At 64.0% G+C, this 1082-nt stretch overlaps 1 protein-coding gene across 1 annotated transcript in view; it reads right to left on the minus strand.

The window, feature by feature from the left end:
- INTS3 (integrator complex subunit 3) overlaps positions 1 to 1082 on the minus strand; it is a 35914-nt gene that overhangs the window by 32614 nt on the left and 2218 nt on the right. The window contains exons 2-5 of the mRNA XM_029965904.1: positions 949 to 1076; positions 537 to 672; positions 217 to 308; positions 6 to 130 (exon numbers count right to left, since the gene is read on the minus strand). Coding sequence (XP_029821764.1) covers positions 6 to 130; positions 217 to 308; positions 537 to 672; positions 949 to 1076 — 481 coding nt within the window. The remainder of the gene's footprint in view (positions 1 to 5; positions 131 to 216; positions 309 to 536; positions 673 to 948; positions 1077 to 1082) is intronic.

Below are 1082 nucleotides of genomic sequence, written 5' to 3' on the forward strand. Positions count from 1 at the left end.
GGCACAGGGGGTCACTGTGGTCGAATCCACAGGGAGGGACATCGGACGGGACCACGTTCCCCGGCCAGTGGATCTCCCGGCCTGGCACCATCTGGATCTTCTTGGTGGTGCCATTGTAGTTGGCCACAATCTTTGGGGTGGGGGGGAGAGAAAAGGGTGGGAAGGAGCCCCCAGACCCTTCTTTGGGAATGACCCCCCCCAGGTGCCAGGGCTCACCTGGAATTCCCCCCGTGTGGGGTCCATGTCCCACAGGGAGTAGTCGCTCTCCCGGTCCCCATTCTCATCGATCTTCAGGAACCCAGTGACACCTGGGGGGGAGGGATGGGAGGGTCTGGGGGGGACCTTGGGGACCGTGAGGGGGGCTCTGATCCCAAAATATCATCCTGGGAAGGGGGCAGGTGGGGGACTGGCAAGTTGCACCTGGCTGGGATGGGTTGGAAAGGGGATGGGGACAGGACACGGATGAGGATGGAGATGAGAATAGGGAAAGGACAGGGAGGGGACAGGGAGGGGATGGGGATGGGGCTGGGCCTGACCATAGAAGGTGCGGTTCCACATCTGCCGGGTGATGGCCGAGGCATCGGCGACGGAGCCGCCACGCTCCAGGGTCTCGTTGAGGGCCTGGGCATAGAGCAGGACCCCGTCGTGGAAGGCAGCGGCAATGAAGTTCATCTGGGGGGACAGGGATGGCTTGGGGATGGCACGGGGACAGGACACAGCTGGGGGGCCTGCTCCCCTCACCCCCAGCTCCATCCCATGTCCCTTGTCCCCTTGTCCTCAGCTCCATCCCATGTCCCTTGTCTCCTCACCCCCAGCTCCATCCCGTGTCCTCTCATTCCCACCTCCCTTGCCCTTTCCCCTTGCTCCCATCTCCCTGCTGTGCCCCCAGCCTGGTGCCCCCTGTCATTCCCCCCATTCCCACCATTCCCACGGTTCCCCTGGTCCCACCAGTCCGTCCTTCATGGAGAAGTTGAAGTGCTGCTGGGCCTCGTCCCGCAGGCGCCGCAGGAAGGGCTGGTACTCGGGGTTCTGGGGCTCCGTGTACGTGATGATGGTCACGGCCTGGGGGGACACAGCTGGGG

This window comes from Manacus vitellinus, unplaced genomic scaffold, assembly GCF_001715985.3.
Source record: "Manacus vitellinus isolate BGI_N305 unplaced genomic scaffold, ASM171598v3 scaffold_123_pilon, whole genome shotgun sequence".
In the NCBI taxonomy this organism is placed as follows: Eukaryota; Metazoa; Chordata; class Aves; order Passeriformes; family Pipridae; genus Manacus; species Manacus vitellinus.